At 35.1% G+C, this 15,862-nt stretch overlaps 1 protein-coding gene across 2 annotated transcripts; it reads left to right on the plus strand.

Annotated features, from left to right (window-relative positions):
- Positions 1 to 5,870: 5,870 nt before the first annotated feature.
- LOC132623543 (uncharacterized) lies at positions 5,871 to 10,120 on the plus strand. Of its 2 annotated transcripts, none has more exons than XM_060338322.1 (2): positions 5,871 to 6,611; positions 6,913 to 7,086. In XM_060338322.1, exons 1-2 carry the CDS (start codon positions 6,327 to 6,329, stop codon positions 6,925 to 6,927), a joined length of 300 nt encoding a protein of 99 aa, XP_060194305.1. In that variant the 5' UTR covers positions 5,871 to 6,326; the 3' UTR covers positions 6,928 to 7,086. The 2 variants fall into 2 exon arrangements, with proteins under 2 accessions (XP_060194305.1, XP_060194304.1); XM_060338321.1 differs by lacking the exon at positions 6,913 to 7,086 and adding an exon at positions 9,750 to 10,120 and having other exon boundaries at positions 5,884 to 6,611.
- The last annotated feature ends 5,742 nt before the right edge of the window (positions 10,121 to 15,862 follow it).

A 15,862-nucleotide genomic window follows, 5' to 3' on the forward strand; every position in this document is an offset into this window, starting at 1 on the left:
ACAGAGGGTCATATACATCTATTCATTTTTATAAAGACCCTTTTAACTAATTTCCTCATTAATTGAGACTCCAAGATGAAAACGAATATATATATATATATATATATATATATATATATATATATATATATATATATATAGGAAAAGGATACCTTCTTTGACCAGATAAACCAAAATCTTGACTATTAGAAGAAATGGAAAAAAAAACACTCTCATATAATTAGTAAAATTGTAATTGGCTTTTTCTAAAAATTAGCAATACAAGATTATGATAAAGAGGAATATATAGAATACGGAAATAAAAAATTTACTCACATCCAATAGTAAAATTAAATTAAGAAATATATACTGTATTTCACTATTCTTACATATTTTAATCAAATATTAAAATATCGTAATTAATTTGAAATCCATAATAAAAGATTGCTTATCAACTCACGAAACTTCCAAATGGTCCCTTAATTATGAGAGTAGGTTCAAAATAGTCCCTTAACTATACACTTAACGGTTTTGGTCCTTTAAGTTTGCCATAAGTTAACAAAAATGGTCCCTCAACTATGAGGGTTGGTTAAAAATAGTCCCTTAAGTATGCACCTAACAGTCTTGGTCTTTTAAGTTCGCCAAATGTTAACACTTTTAGTCTCCGACAAAATATTCATCGAACTCTGTTTGTTAGATTTGACGAGAACTATGAAAAAATTAGCGAGAACTCACATTTTGGTGTACACATTACTAAAGAAAAGGCCAAATACCTCACGATAAAACCGACGAACATTAGTCGGTTATAGGAAAAAACAGAGGAAAAACCTACAGACTTGATAATGTTAGAAAATAGTGTCTCGGAACACAAAGACCGACGGACTCTGTCGATTAAAACCGAGGTAGTCTATCAGGCAAGTAAAATAAACTAGACCTTAGAAATAAATTAGAAATAACAGAAACTACAAAAATTATCACTACTAAAAACAAGCGAAAAAAACGATGGACGGAAACCGATGGATAAAATCGAGGGACACTATTTTTTAATTTTTTTAGCTTTTATTATTTTTTACGAAAACCAACGAACGTCCGTCGGTTATTTTCAAGGAAAATGCGCAGAAACTATTTTTTTTAAAGAATCAGAAACTATTTTTTTTAAAGAATCACTATGATGGAAGAATTTATTTTCGGGTTTTCAGTAAAAATAAGTCTAGTGTATTTTACTTAGCCGATGGAGTCCGTCGGTTTTAATCGACAGAGTCCGTCGGTCTTTGTGTTCCGGGACACTATTTTCTGACATTATCAAGTCTGTAGGTTTTTCCCCTATTTTTTCCTATAACCGACTGATGTCCGTCGGTTTTATCCTGAGGTATTTGACCTTTTCTTTAGTAATGCTTACACCTAAATGTGAGTTCTCGCTAATTTTTTCATAGTTTTCGTCAAATTTAACAAACATAGTTCGATGAATATTTTATCGAAGACTAAACGTGTTAATATTTGGCGAACTTAAAGGACCAAAACTGTTAAGTGCATACTTAAGGGACTATTTTTAACCAACCCTCATAGTTGAGGGACCATTTAAGTTAACTTGTGGCAAACTTAAAGGACCAAAACCGTTAAGTGCATAGTTAAGGAACTATTTTGAAACTACTTTCGTAGTTAAGGAACCATTTATGTCCTTTTCTCTCTTCTTCTAATGGAAGATTCAAAAAGGGACTAAAGGAAAACTCTTGTTTTTTTTTCACAATGGGGGACCGCTAACATGTCTTCTTGAAAAATGAGACTTTTGATGATACTATACCCCCAACTCATTTTCTCTCCTCACCACCCTCTTTTCCAAAGGGATATCATTTTCTTTCTAAACTTTTATATGCATTTATAAGATAATTGTGGTGTTCATATGTAACCAAACGACCCCTTATATATTGTGTGTGTAAGACTTCTAAAACTTGAAATTTGAACACGCAATAACATTTGTACGATTATAAAAGCTTTTCATTTAAGATATATAGAAATATATCATTCTCTTTGGAATGAATTAATAAGAAAATACAATTAAAGTGGAACGAAAGAGTGAAATATATAAGCAAATCCCTGTATCTCTATCTCTGATGTATTATTGTTGGAGTCTTGGATACTAACATCTTCACTATATGTCAAAACCCTTTCACATAAGACTCTAATTCATATTATGCACCACTAAGTGCAGGGTCTAGTCACATAAGCAGAATTCTCTTGTTCTACCTTTATGTCTCCAATTATTCAGTCTAACGATGCCCTAAAAAGGGAAAAAGAAAAATGAAATATGCTTCGACAACTTTTTGAATAATTCCTTTGGGAAATTTTCCTTTTGAAAAGTATCAAGTTGCTAGAGAAATAGTTGGGAGTTTTTTTACATAAAAGGAGACAAGAGGCTATTCCAAGTAAGACATAAGCAAAAGAGTTATTGGGCTGGGCCCGAATGTTTTAAAGTTTGATTAGGAAAAGGGAGCTGCCAGGGGCCATGCAAATGTAAGTAACAATTGGCGCGAATGCCCTTCAAATGCGCTGGTCTTTAATTTTTGCCCCTGTAATGCGTGGTCTTTAATATTTTCCCTTCTGAGCTAAAAGATAATAAGAAAAAGACGTTACTGCCCCTACCCATAACATATAAAAACCTGAAAGTCTGTAACGAACCCCAAACATCCAATTAAACCTATCCATCATTCCAACAACAAACCTTTCAATCGTTCCATCGTTCCAACATTTCACCGGAGAAATTTTCATTGATTTTGCTGCTACAACGTCGGAAAAGTTAAATACATAATATATAGTGTTTCAATTGAGCGTAATTCAACTCAATTTGATGCTTTATTAAGTTTAGATTTGTTAATATTTGAAAATAACAACAAATCATCTTCTATGAACTAAACAACTAATATTCAGTTGAGATTCAACATTGCGAATCATAATTTTACTCAACAACATAGAATTGATCAAATTTATTGCTTTGTTCGGATTTTGATTAGTTTATACGTTCCATTTGATTAGTATACAATGCTCAATGACTTAGACTTGAAATTACAGTAACTTCAGTTGACAAAAAATAACCAGGCAAAGTTCTGAACAAGTATGTCGGAGGAGGCAGAAGTTCGCCTTGCAAAAGAACAAAGTATGCCGTTAGAGTCAAACTTTCATTTTCATAAGCAAAACATCAAGTATACAAGTGTTAAGAACTAGAAAAGTATGCCGGAGGAGGCAGAAGTTTACTTTACAAAAGAACAAAGTATGCTGTTAGAGGCAACTCTCATTTTCATAAGCAAAACAAAAAAGTACACAAGTGTTAAGATTAGACAAGTCTGCCGGAAGAGGCAGAAGTTCACTTTACAAAAGAACAAAGTATGCTGTTAGAGGCAAACTTTCATTTTCATAAGCAAAACATCAAGTATACAAGTGTTAAGAACTAGAAAAGTATGCCGAAGGAGGCAGAAGTTCACTTTACAAAAGAACAAAGTATGTTGTTAGAGGCAACTTTCATTTTCATAAGCAAAATAAAAAAAGTACACAAGTGTTAAGAATTAGGCAAGTCTGCCGGAGGAGGCAGAAGTTCACTTTACAAAAGAACAAAGTATGCCGTTAGAGGCAAACTTTCATTTTCATGAGCAAAACAAAAATTTACGCAAGTGTTAAGAACTAGAAAAGTCTGTCGGAAGGGGGAAAACTTCAGTTTACAAAATTACAAAGTATGCCGTGAGAGGCAAACTTTCATTTTTCATAACCAAAACAAAACATTATTAACAAAACAACACCAAAAACACATAAGATTGCATAAAAATCAAAATTATTAACAAGACAGCACCAAAAAACCAAGACACACATAAATTAACTTAATTCATGAAGTTATGCCGGAACAGGCATAACTTTATGCCGGAACTGACATAACTTCAGTTTAAAAAACCAAGAACTCTACCGGACCCGGCATATGTTGCCTCAGACAAACACAATCTTCATGAAACCAGATTATTAAACAAAAACAACAGCAACAACATAAAACAGCTGTTCACAGGCAAAACTTCAAAGATTCAACAAAGAGAAAACCGAAACGCATATCAAAATCAACTAAAACATATTACGACATTCATAATACGACATTCAAAAAACCAAAATATATACATGGGGAACGAAACTAAAGTTCAAAAAATCATACAGACACTGTAACAAAACACTATAATTTTAAATAAAAAATGATCAATTAAATATAAAAAACGACGAAGACAAAGATATCAATTCAACAAACAACAATTTAACATAAAAATAAATATTGAAACGAGCAAAAGATCCAAATTCATACCTAAATTTTAGAACAGATAAGACAGACATAAAACAGAGGAGGAACGAAGAAGCAAAAAAAGAAAAGAAAAGGGCAAATGACGAAATAGAAAGGGTTTTAATGGGGTAAGGGTAATTTCGTTAAAAAACTTTCATTAAACAAGCGGCAAGAGCAAAAATTAAAGAAGGCATAAATGAGGGGCAAAATATAAAGACCAGCCCAAAAGAAGGGCACTCCGCGCAAAAAAATATTTGTATCCACAAATAAAGTGGGACTTGAAACTTGTTTATTTAATGGGTTACCTATGTATGCCTTTACCTATCACCTATGTACTGGACCTTATGTTCTGATCTTTGTATGTTGTACTCTACTGTTCTTTTGCTTGTACCTTTCATTTTCCTTGCTGTATTAATTTGTGTCACGTACCAATATATAACGTGTTCGAATGTGGTAACAAGTCTGGCTGCACAAGCCAACATTTACTAATGCTGACAAAGAAGCATTCACAGAAGAAGAAATCGATTTGAAGTTGCACAAATTCACAAGTGATTCCAGTAAAAGATTCCTCTTTTTCCCTTTTTTTTCCACATAGTTAACGAAAATAAGAAATACCCAAATTGGCAACAGTAATTAAGTGATAGTTGAATTCAATTTTATAATATTTTAATTTAAAATTGTGACCTCTTAGCATTATATTGTTTACATAAAATTAAAGTCATGAATAGCTAACAACATGGAGCAATTTTTGTTCCAAAGATTCAAGCACTACAAAGATATAGCGCTATTTTTTTTTTTGAGTTGCTCTTGTTACTTTACAAAACTTGCTTCTTGTTACTTTACAAAACTTGCTTCTTTCTTGTTCCTTTTTCCTCTTTTAGACAAACAAAAGAGCTATCATAAAATAATAACCTAAAGTTTTTTTCCAAACTAAAGTAACCTTCTAAAATGTCATACTACCTACCGTGAGATATGACTTTTACTATTTTGTAACTTTCTTTTGATTTTCTTACTTAGGTACACGCTGCATTGTAAGAACGATGCGCTTCTTTTTATTTTTTGGTAGGTCAGATTCACTGAAAGAAAGAATTTCGCCTATCGTGGAATATAGAGAAGTGAACACCGCAATTCTATTTTTATTTATTTTGGTATAATATGATAGATTCACTAAAAAATAAATTAATGAGTTCATTCGAATTCAATAAGTCAGATCCTTATGTTATAAAAGGTTTGCTAAATAAATATAAGCAAATATTCAAACCCAATAAATAAATGATATGTGACAGTATTCAAGTTCAAATATTCCTCCTTATTGTCTCAATTTATGCGATACACTTTATTTTTCTTATATTCAAAAATGAATAAATATTAAACTTTCACTTTATTCTCACTAAAATAATTTATAACCATACAAATACTTATTACTTACTTTATATTACAAAGTTCAATTTTTTCATTCTTATTTCACACAAATTACGAGGGAGGGAATGGTACACCAGTACTTAACTTTCTGGCTAAACAAAACCTCAATAGACAATAACATTGACCCTTCTTTTATCTTGTACGCATTTAGAATTACAACAAAAACAAAACAAAATGGCTTTAATCAAATCAACTGAAACAAAATTGAAAACTACTATTCCCCATGAAAAGGGCTAGTACAGGATGATTCCAATATATGCCACGGGAGGACACTGGACATGTCCATTTCAACTGTCAAATAAAAACACAGAGTGCTCATATTTCTAACTTGTGTTTCTGTACTTATACAGAACTGAACAAAAAGACAACCCTTCTCCTGCACCATTTCAGCTCATCTCTCTCCAAATTCCAAAGTTTCTCTCTCTCTTTAATGGTGTCAAAATCTTTAAAAAGCTCTAAAAACTCTGTAACCCAAGTTCTTGATTTTCTTTTGTTAGTGAAAAGTTTGCATTTTTTAGCAGTTCTTGGTTTGTGGGGTTGAAAAGTTTGCATTTTTAGCAGTTCTTGATTTGTGGGGGGTTCAGAAATTTGCATTTTTAGCAGTTGTTGGTGGAAAAAAATGGCAGAAGAAGAGGGGTGGGGGTGGCCACCATCACCAAGTGGTTCACCAATGTACTTAACAAAAGATGATCATTGGACTCATTTTGACAACTCAGTGAATGCTGTTTCTTTCGGTTTTGTTGCGACTGCTATTCTCATCTCTATGTTTCTTATTATGGCTATATTTGAGAGGTTCCTTAGACCACCCTCCGCACCTGATTTGACTCCCTCCAGTCACCGCCGTCATGCTGACGTGGAGTCTCAGTTAAGGTTCAACCCTAAGCTTGGCTATCCTACTCCCAAAGTAAGTGTCTTTATTAATTTAGCTCAATCTTCTTGTTTGTAAACTTTCAGGGTCTTTTTATTTTTTGTATTGACCATTTGGGGTTTTGAATTAGTATCTGAGTTTTTCATTGAAGTTTTTGCATTCTAGCTAATGTTAATTATGAATTTGGTGAGGAAATGGTGAACTTGTAGTTGGTGTTTAACCTTTCTTTTTTGGATTTTACATGAGTTGTTAGTATTTTGCCTTTTGCTTTCATAGAAAGATATTTTTTGTACATCCAAGTGCTAATGTTTTTATTTTTTCTCTTTGTGCTTTGCAGAATACTATCTGTTAGAATTGCAATCTTCTTGGTGACTTCAATTTGTATTCCTGTATATTGAAATGAGATTTGTACTATATGGGAAAGGGTCATACATGTTGCTGTACACCTATTAAGTTCCATATAATTATACTCTGAGCCATTTTCAGTCACTTGTAAAAGAATTTCTAAGTACCTCCTATCCTTTTTTTATAATGTTATTGAAATATTAGTTTCTTTCCTTTATTCCCTTTTTATTTATAAATATTAAAACATTCCATCTCTTTTTCTCACATTTTCAAAACTCTCATTTTTCTTATTTCCTTCTTCTTTTTGGGGTTTTGGGGGGGGGGGGGGGGGGGGGGGCTAGTGAGGGATGGACTAAGGTAAATATCCCATGATTTTTTGCAAAAACAGAGTAGAATAAATTCTGACTTCATAAATCTTGACTGAATTTCTCCTAGATTGCTGTCACTGAGGGCATTTCAGAGGTTGGATATGGGCTTACTGGCAATTAATTTGGAATACCTTATAAAACTTTTGCTAAAGAATTAAAGATGAGAAACAAATTTTCAAGAACTCTTATGAATTTTAAAACAATAATATTTGCATGTGCATGTTCCTCATAATGTGACACACAAGAAAACACTCCCATTGATTTTGTGTTTGAAAAATGGCCCTTGGCCCCTCTTCCATTAAGAAGTTAGCTTTTCAGTTGGTGCCCTTTAATAAGATCTGGGACTTTACGCCTACTTGTTGGTTTTTTGTATACTAAGGCTTTGCCCCACTCCTTTAGTGGCCCATCACCACCAATGTTAATGATGTCCTCCATGGAATACTCCTGGACTGGAGATAGCCTACCAGCCCTGAGAAATCTTTGTTTTTCTTGTTTACTATATCTGCTTCATATTATTTTTCATTAGGTTTTTGCACACCTCTTAAGAAAGATATTAAATTGTCTTACATCTCTCAATCATAAGTGTATTTGTCTAAACTATAATTTACCTCATTAAATATCTTATTTAATTAAACACTTCAATTATTGGAGCAATATAGGTAGATTTGGCCCAAAGCTTTGGACTAGTGGTAAGACTTAAGAACATGGCTTGTGATGTGTTAGTTAGGCGCACGTCACAGATTCGAAACCTGCCGCAGGCAACAATCGGTATTTGAGAGAGAAGAGTAAGAGGGCGAACCCATTACCCACTGAGTTTTGAACTTTGCATCACTAGCCCTCTAAGATTTCTCGGTTATAAAAAAAAATATAGGTAGATCTGCAAAAAAATGTATGTAATAATTTACTAAATGTGTTTTTAAAGCATCAAATATTTGAAACAAATTTTGTTTGCCAAAAAGACCACCCTATATTAAGTGTACTACAGACAAATAGCTTCCTTGTGCTATCGTAACTAAAAATTCTTTTAGTAAATTCCCTTTTTTTTTTTTGCTGAAAGTTAAACACTTCCAATTAGCTTGCCTTGCTGCTTTGCTTAGGGACCTTAAAAATATCTGCAATGAGATTTTTCTCAAGCTTTTCTCATAGTGTGAAAGCGATTTATATTAAACCATCCACAAAGTTTTTCCTTTAATGGGAACTTGGTCCTGTATCTTTTGTCCCGGTACCTTTCTGTGTCGGAACTTTATAACTTTTAGAATGATTTATCTTCTTAGTGCCTGCTTATACTTCTTACAGATGCACACACAGGCCTAATATGTTAAACCTGCCTCATCTTTTGATACTAAGTAGGCGTCTGGATATAGATTTGATTGAAATATGGAGAAAACATTTTTTGAAGTTGAAGTTGAAAAATGTTATTTGAAAGTTGACGTAGAATTTGAACATTCATTTCACCTGACAAAAAGTTGAAGTTTTGTGAGTGGAAAAAGATTTTTCACTTGAAAAACTGACTTGACCTTTTGTTTGGGGGTTGGGGAATTTTATGTGCTGGAAAGCACTCATTGCTACCCATATTTATCTCCCATAAAATAAAACATTCAACCTGGATTCCACCAATCAAACATATTGTGAAATGTAAAGGAATCACAGGTACTCGAACATGTACAATTAACCTTGCAAATAAAATGTAGAAAAACTAATGTGAGTGAGAAGGTATAACATATTTTATTATCATAGTGATGCTCATAGTTAGGTTGGCTTACAATTATTGTGTGTTTTAGTGTTCAATAAAGCATGAACACCATCAAATAATTTAGCTATGGTTTATTGTTTGGATGACATATAGATTATCCTTGGATAACATAACTAAGAGGGGGAAAAGCTTGAAACAACAGTAAGGATATCTGAGTGGTAATGTCTTCTCCATCTTGTTCAGCCTTCAAGATCCTCTAACAAATGGAAAGATATAAAGGAGGAGCAAATAATAAGAATATAGTCAAGTCTTAGCTAAGCTTAGCTTTTAACAGTTACAAAGGATGATCTTACATGACATGCATTTAGACAAGATCAGTTATTAAGCATGTTTAATTTAGCTAGCTATCACTGAAGTGCTTAAGTTCTGAAGACAACATGTCTTGATCTGCTTTTATGTGAAAGTCTATCGCTTGCTTGGTGAGTCATAACAGTTGATTTTCAAGTAAGATTCTATGATATGATTATGGGTTTGCTGAAAAAGAAAGCTTGTTAAAATGTGACCGTGTCTTTTGTCAGTTTAATTTGAGCTATACTGTAATCATCTAGTTTACTTTCACTACAACACGGGCTTGGACCTGATCATGCTAGCAGTGGATAATGGTTCATGAGAGAGCAATCCTAGGAAGTCTGAACAAAAGTTATTATTTTGTAACCTCTGTGGAGGTTGTACATATATAACAATGTTAAAACTTTTGCTTTGCTTCAGGTTTCTACAAGTGCCAAAGAAGTTTCAGTGTTGATGCCAGGAAATGACATGCCAACTTTTATTGCTCATCCTGCTCCTGTACCTTGTCAACCGGAACGCAATCCATGGCCTTCCCATCAACAAAGTCCTTTACCCTGTGTCACGAACTCCAACCCAAACATGTCGTCCTAGCTCTTCTCAACTTGATGTTGTGCAAACATTGGAAGTGCCAGTTTCTACGGAACTACATATATTTTGAGTTCCCCGGTTGGTATTCTGGTTTATGTATATAGAATTTAGACATTGATTTCTCAGCTGCTTATCAATTTTTGTACCCAAAGCTTCAGAAAGAAATAGCTAAAGAAGTTTTTAGCTTGTCTATGTTGTCAATATGATCCATTCTCCAGCATTGAATTGGTCAAAATTGGGAGGGACATTTTTGGCCTTTTACATAGTAGTTCATGAATTCTCTTCAGAAGTTGGAAAAAGAGCTCTTCCCAAGTTACATCACGGTATTCTAATGGAGTGTCTGAGCAAACCTAGAATCAGAGAGATAAAACTCTTGGGTTATATATTTACCTTACATCCTAACAGTTCCATCATTGCATTGTTTGCACCATTTCTACTTGAGAATCCTCTTGAATTCAAACCTTGTTAACTGCTAACTCTCACAAAACCTAGTACGTACAAGTTTTGCTTCACGAGAAAGGATAATATACTAACATTTGGAAAGAAAAAAATTTACTACTAAGAAAGGGTATATTGGACTAATGGGCCAGCCTTCAAATCTCATCGGGCAATTTGCATGATTGTCTTTTTTCGGGGTGGTCTTTAATTTTTGTTCCTCAAATTGTTGGTCTTTAATTTTTCTCCCTCAATGGCGCAGTGTTTGGAATTCAATTGATGATGGGCAAGAAAGGATGTACAATTTATGGTGTGGGCTCGGCAGTACCCAGTAGTTTGACCCACCCCATATTTGTTTCCTAAAGGGTCATTCGCATGAATGTCCCTATGGTATTTAATTTTTTTTTCCCCTCAAATCGCTTGTCTTGATATCTGTTCTTCGGTATGGCTAAAAATATCCCTGATATCGAAAAAAACAAAAATAAAATAAAATCGGCCTATCCTTATCTATGACCAAATTTCGCAAGGCATAAGTTTATAGAATTTTTGCCTTGTACGGCATAAGTCCAATAGGAATTAAGTTATTCAACATAAGTTTTGTAGTGCCTAACTCGGCCGACATAAGTTTATACTTTCGCATCATAATATAACACAAGTTATGCCTTAGGCATAAATTAGTTCCTACAGAAAAGTTCTCTAAACTTATACCAAGAGAACTACATACTACGCGACTTATGCCCAACAAGGCAAAAATTCTATAAACTTATGCCTTGTGAAATTAGGTCATAGATAAGGGTACTTTCACCCACAAGTTTTCATTAAATGAGAAGCATGGACAAAATTAAAGACCACCCTTAGGGGTAATCCGTGCAAAAAAATGTTTTCTAAAATCTACTTAATACGTACGAATTAGAAAGCTATGAACCTAATAAGTACAATGGATTAGAATCCAGAGCTTATACACTTCAAATTTGGATCTGCTTCCAATAATAGGTTCGCTACTCTACGTTACTCCACTTAAATACGCGCTTCTGTTTGTAGTAGGGCTCAAACTCGTGACGTGCTTCTAACCCATACATCGTGCGCTACACACTTCACTACACCAAATCCTTTATATCACGTATCACACACTTACCACCAAAGCCCTGAGGGTTCAGTGTCTTGCTTGTCTTGTGCTAGGTGTGACAATAGGGACCGTGACAATATGGCAGCGTTTATTCTCATTTCTCATCCTTCTCTTGCATTGGGCATATCATAAAAACGGTTAATCCTCGGGCATACCTGGGCTAAGATCGGGGCGGATCCACATTGTAAACTATATGTTTGACCGAACTAATATTTTTGGCCTAGACCTTTAATATGTGGTAACAAAATGTATATAAATATTAGTAAATTTTGATCTAGTTATTAGCACTTTAGGTCGATGTCCTAGAATCACGAACACATAAAGTTCAAACTCTTATTCGATTCTAATTAAAACTAACTGTGAATTCAAAGTAACTTACTATGTAAAAGAAAACAGGAATAGGCATAAGCTTTCTTTTTCTTCTTTTCCTGAACTTCTCCTAGAGCTATTTTCCAGAGTTTATGCATGCTAGAAAGGACTAGGAATTGGTCGCTAGGAGACTTTATTGATGAAGTACTTGGGCCATAGGGAGTGCCTGGTCCAAAAATGTCTAGGGATCGTTTGTTGTGTTTTCCCTTTCTCTAACAATTTAATAAGAAATTATCCGGATGGTCAAGTAGGTTGTTGTCCTGTCATCAATGTTTGATTATATATTAAAGCTCGAAAGTATATGACTGGAGGAACCAAAAATAAAATAAAAACGTCTGCAACTGCTGTGGCTCATTGTTGGATTCTTTATAGCAGAAATGAAAATGAAACAATAAAAATAGCGGAGTAGAAAACTTGTCATTGTCATGCAACTCTAAGAAGCTACTTTGGCAGTAGTAGTTTATCCATTTCCACTAATGGATTCCACGGTATGCAGAATCACATTACCATTTACCATTGTCCAGTTGGAAATTTCATACTGTTCTCTAGGAAATATACTTATACTATTAGGACATAGGATTAAAGGAAACAAAGCAAATATAGATTGAAAAGAAAGAAGACTCAGGGTATGCTTGGTATGAAAATGTTCTCCTGAAAAACTAAGTGATTTTTTTACTTATATTCTAGTGTTCGGTAAGTAAGCAGATATATCGTAACCAATAACATTTATATATAATCCATGCAAACTTCATGGTAAGTAAGCATAAATATTGTTGCCAACTGAAAAGAGTTTTCTATATACTTCACCAAAATGATTTGAGTCCCGTAGTTTTATTTTCCCTTTTCCTTTTCCCGTAGTTTTATTTTCCCTTTTCCTTTTTTCTTTTCTTTTCTAGCAATAGGATCATTGTCACTAAATATAGTCAAGAAATTGGAAAGAATCACTCACCTTTACTAGCCAACTTGTTATTATTCCTGGAAGTTTCCTAGAAGTAACTCGATGAACACTTTGGACCTTTGAAACGTGACATAAATACATCAAATGATTAAACGAATTGTCTAAAGCTACTGAGGTTGCCAATATATTGATTAGAAAAGCAATTTCATGGACCGTTTCAATTTCTTTTTTTTACCGAACAATATTTATATATAATTTAGGCAAACAGCATGTGCTATGGGTTGAGGCAAGCAAGGTGGGGGCAGTGGCAGATACAAGATTTTAACTCAGGAGGTTCGAAAAAAATAACAAAAGCTAAATCTAAAAAATAATATTGTTGATGGGAATCGATCCTATAGCACTAGAAACAATTTTGAACACCCTGGACCATTTGAGCTAACCTTTTACATTTATTGAGGATGTTCAAAAGCTAATATATATACATAAACACAAAACATCTACCTCATATAAACACTATAAATTTTTGCCGAGAGTGTTCGGGTGAACACCCTCGGTTGGCTGTGCATCCGCTCCTGGGTGGGGGTGTGTTGGGATGGAAAGAAGATGATCTACGTGGAATGTCATTGATGAATCTTGTTTTCTCTACTTTTATTAGGGAAGTTTTTTTTTTTTTTTTTTAAAGGAACTTGTACCAAACAAAGTCGGTTGACTTGGTTAAATAATTGACCAGGAACAAACAAAAACAAAAAAAGGCCAGGAACTGGAATAGAGGACGAGTTCCAAGAGAGAATTATATTGAATCATGTTAGGATTTGAATCCCAAATCCGACCTTTGTAAGCAGGTTCCCAGGAAAGATTGGAGGGTCACAGCTGGACCACTTAAATACCAACCTCCTTAGACAGAACCTACTTACGTTGTGATGTAAGCGAAGAATAAATAGCACACACACAGATTTATAGTGGTTCACCCTCAATGTGAGAGCTACGTCCACGTTGCTGCTGCAGATCTTATTAAAGAAGAAATATTACAAGTGTTTACAACACTCAACCTCACAACCCCAATCCCAATTACACTCAAGAATTTTACCACAGAAAATTCTCTCAAAGACCTTCTCTTACTTAGGCCTTTCACTAAGAGTATTTCTCTTAGATTTTTCTCTCTCTTTGGGATGTGTTGTCTTCTTCAATTTGGTGTGTTTACAAATGAACCATAAGCTACCTATTTATAGGAATGAATTTCCTATGATGAGGTAAGCGTTTACATCACGACTATTATGAGGTAAGCGCTTACATCACGACTATGTGAACAAAAGAATTGACTTGTTTGGCCAATTCCACACCTAACAAATCTCCCACTTGAAGACTAATTTTAATTTGTCTTCACACTTTGATCGATGCAGCAGCTCTTTCCTACTTTCATACTTCGTGCAGGCCAACTGAAGTTGAGCATAGCTTCAGTTTGTCTATCGTCACTGCCTTTGTCAGCATGTCTGCTGGATTCTGACTCCCTGCGATCTTCTCAAGCACTAGCGCTCCATCTTCCAAAGCTGATCTAATGAAATGGTATCGGAGTTGTATGTGCTTCGTTCGAGCATGGTAAACCGGGTTCTTTGCCAAATGAATGGCGCTTTGGCTATCACAATATAGCACACTTCCCTCGTGGTCCTGATCCAATTCCCGCAGAAAAGATTGTAGCCACATCATTTCCTTTGTGGCCTCCGTCACAACAACGTACTCAGCCTCACAACTAGAGAGAGCTACTATCTTTTGCAACTTGGAAACCCAAGAGATTGCAGTACCTCCGAATGTGTAAACATACCCGGATGTGCTCTTTCTGCTATCAATATCACCACCGTTGTCAGCATCAACATACCCTTGCAATCCTGTTTTTGATTTTCGGAAATACAGAGCTGAACTCGAGCTGCCTTTCAGATATCTGAATATCCACTTCACAGCCTCCCAGTGTTGCTTTCCCGGATTGCTCATAAATCGGCTGACAACTCCCACTGCATGTGCAATGTCTGGCCTTGTACATATCATTGCATACATAAGACTACCGATTGCAGATGCATAAGGTATCTTGTCCATCTGCTTCTGCTCATCCTCGGTTGTCGGCGACTGGTCCTTTGACAACCGAAAGTGTCCAGCCAAGGGAGTGCTGACTGGCTTGGCATCATGCATGTTAAACCTTTTGATAACTTTCCTCACATATTCTTCTTGTGAGAGTTTGATGCCCTCCTTGCTTCGGTCGATTCTCATCCCAAGGATTTGCTTTGCAGCTCCCAAATCCTTCATTGCAAACTCTTCCGATAACCCTTTTTTCAACCGATCAATCTCCTGTAGGTTTGCTCCTACGATTAGCATGTCGTCGACATAGAGTAGCAGTATCATGTACGAGTCTTCAATTTTTTTGAAGTAACAGCAGTGATCTGCCTCGCACCTTGAAAAATCAGCTTTCTTCATAAAGCTGTCAAACTTTAAATACCACCGTCTTGGAGCCTGTTTTAGTCCGTACAGACTCTTTTGAAGTTTGCACACCAGATTCTCCTTTCCTTTGATTTTGAATCCCTCCGGTTGTCGCATGTAGATTTCCTCGTCTAGATCACCGTGAAGAAATGCAGTTTTCACGTCCATCTGTTGCAGATGTAGATTTTCCTTTGCTACCAGCCCAAGAACAGTTCTGATAGTCACCATCTTGACTACGGGAGAGAAGATCTCCGTATAGTCAATGCCTTCTTTCTGTTGAAATCCCTTTGCAACCAGCCTTGCTTTATAACGCTTGCATCCATTGGGTTCTTCCTTTATCCGATAAACCCATTTGTTTTGCAATGCCTTTTTATCCTTTGGCAACTCGGATAATTCCCATGTATGATTTGCCGATAGTGAATCCATTTCATCCTTCATTGCCAGCTCCCACTTAGTCGATTCATCGACTTGCATTGCTTCTTCATAACATTCTGGCTCCCCTCTATCAGTGAGTAAAATGTAGTTGAGGGATGGAGAGTACCTGTGAAACGGCTTCCTGATCCTGGATGATCTACGCAGCTCTGTGATTGGCGTCTGTTCATTTGTTTCAGAATCAACACTTTCATCAGCACCTTCTCGGATTGTTTGTTC

The sequence above is a fragment of the Lycium barbarum genome, chromosome 12, assembly GCF_019175385.1.
Source record: "Lycium barbarum isolate Lr01 chromosome 12, ASM1917538v2, whole genome shotgun sequence".
Taxonomy (NCBI): domain Eukaryota; kingdom Viridiplantae; phylum Streptophyta; class Magnoliopsida; order Solanales; family Solanaceae; genus Lycium; species Lycium barbarum.